Here is an 804-nt window from a genome sequence, read left to right on the forward strand (position 1 = left end):
AATTGAAATTACTGTTAACATAATTAATATAGATTTGCCAACTTTGAATTGTTCATAGTTATAATATAGTTATAAGTTATAAGATTTATACTTATTGGGAAATTGAAAAAAAAAAGATTGTAAAATCTCCTCAATTTCTTCAATTTCTTCTTCAGTCGTAATAGTTTGTACAAAATTATTTGGAAGTCTTGAACTTGTCAATCCAACTTTTGGGTCATTTCCAAATAACGCGTTATATGGGCTTCTACCAATAGTACGGTGAAATGAACAATTTTTTTGCCACTGAACAATTTGAAGACCGATTGACCATCTCTGGGACACATTGTCTTGCATCCATGCTCTTAACATATGTTCAACGTCTTGATTGGCCCGCTCAATACTCCCTTGACTCTGAGGATGCCTTGGACGTCCATGTATAATAACACACTCCGGCCAAAGTTGTTTTAATTTATCGATAACACAGTTAACAAACTCTCGGCCATTATCACTTTGTAAAATGCTTGGCGCTCCAAATGTTAGAAAAATACTTAACAAATGAGTACTGACTTCTATAGCCCTTTTACTTTCCATAGGACGTAGGAATATAAATTTTGTATTGTGATCCTGATAGTTAAGTATCCATTTATACTTTCCATCTGGAACAGACTGAAAATCAATTACGTCCACTTGTCCTCTTTCGTTAAAATCATTTGATGTAATAGTTTAATAACGAGTTTGCGGGTTCATTGACTTCTTACAGCTACAAGTTTGACATACTGTTAAAAAAATGTTGATAGCTGGTCTCGGAATGTAGTACTATTTTTG

The 804-nt window shown here is 33.3% G+C and overlaps 1 protein-coding gene across 1 annotated transcript; it reads right to left on the reverse strand.

The window, feature by feature from the left end:
- Positions 1–69: 69 nt before the first annotated feature.
- On the reverse strand, positions 70–570 carry LOC100569504 (KRAB-A domain-containing protein 2-like). Its single transcript, XM_029492558.1, has one exon. The coding sequence runs from the start codon at positions 568–570 to the stop codon at positions 70–72; it is 501 nt and encodes a 166-aa protein (XP_029348418.1).
- Positions 571–804: the final 234 nt, after the last annotated feature.

Source organism: Acyrthosiphon pisum, unplaced genomic scaffold (genome assembly GCF_005508785.2).
Source record: "Acyrthosiphon pisum isolate AL4f unplaced genomic scaffold, pea_aphid_22Mar2018_4r6ur Scaffold_21728;HRSCAF=24704, whole genome shotgun sequence".
Lineage (NCBI taxonomy): Eukaryota > Metazoa > Arthropoda > Insecta > Hemiptera > Aphididae > Acyrthosiphon > Acyrthosiphon pisum.

Excerpts from the sequence above, each read along its gene's own strand:
- LOC100569504 (XM_029492558.1), bottom strand. The coding sequence starts at position 570 with ATGGAAAGTAAAAGGGCTATAGAAGTCAGTACTCATTTGTTAAGTATT.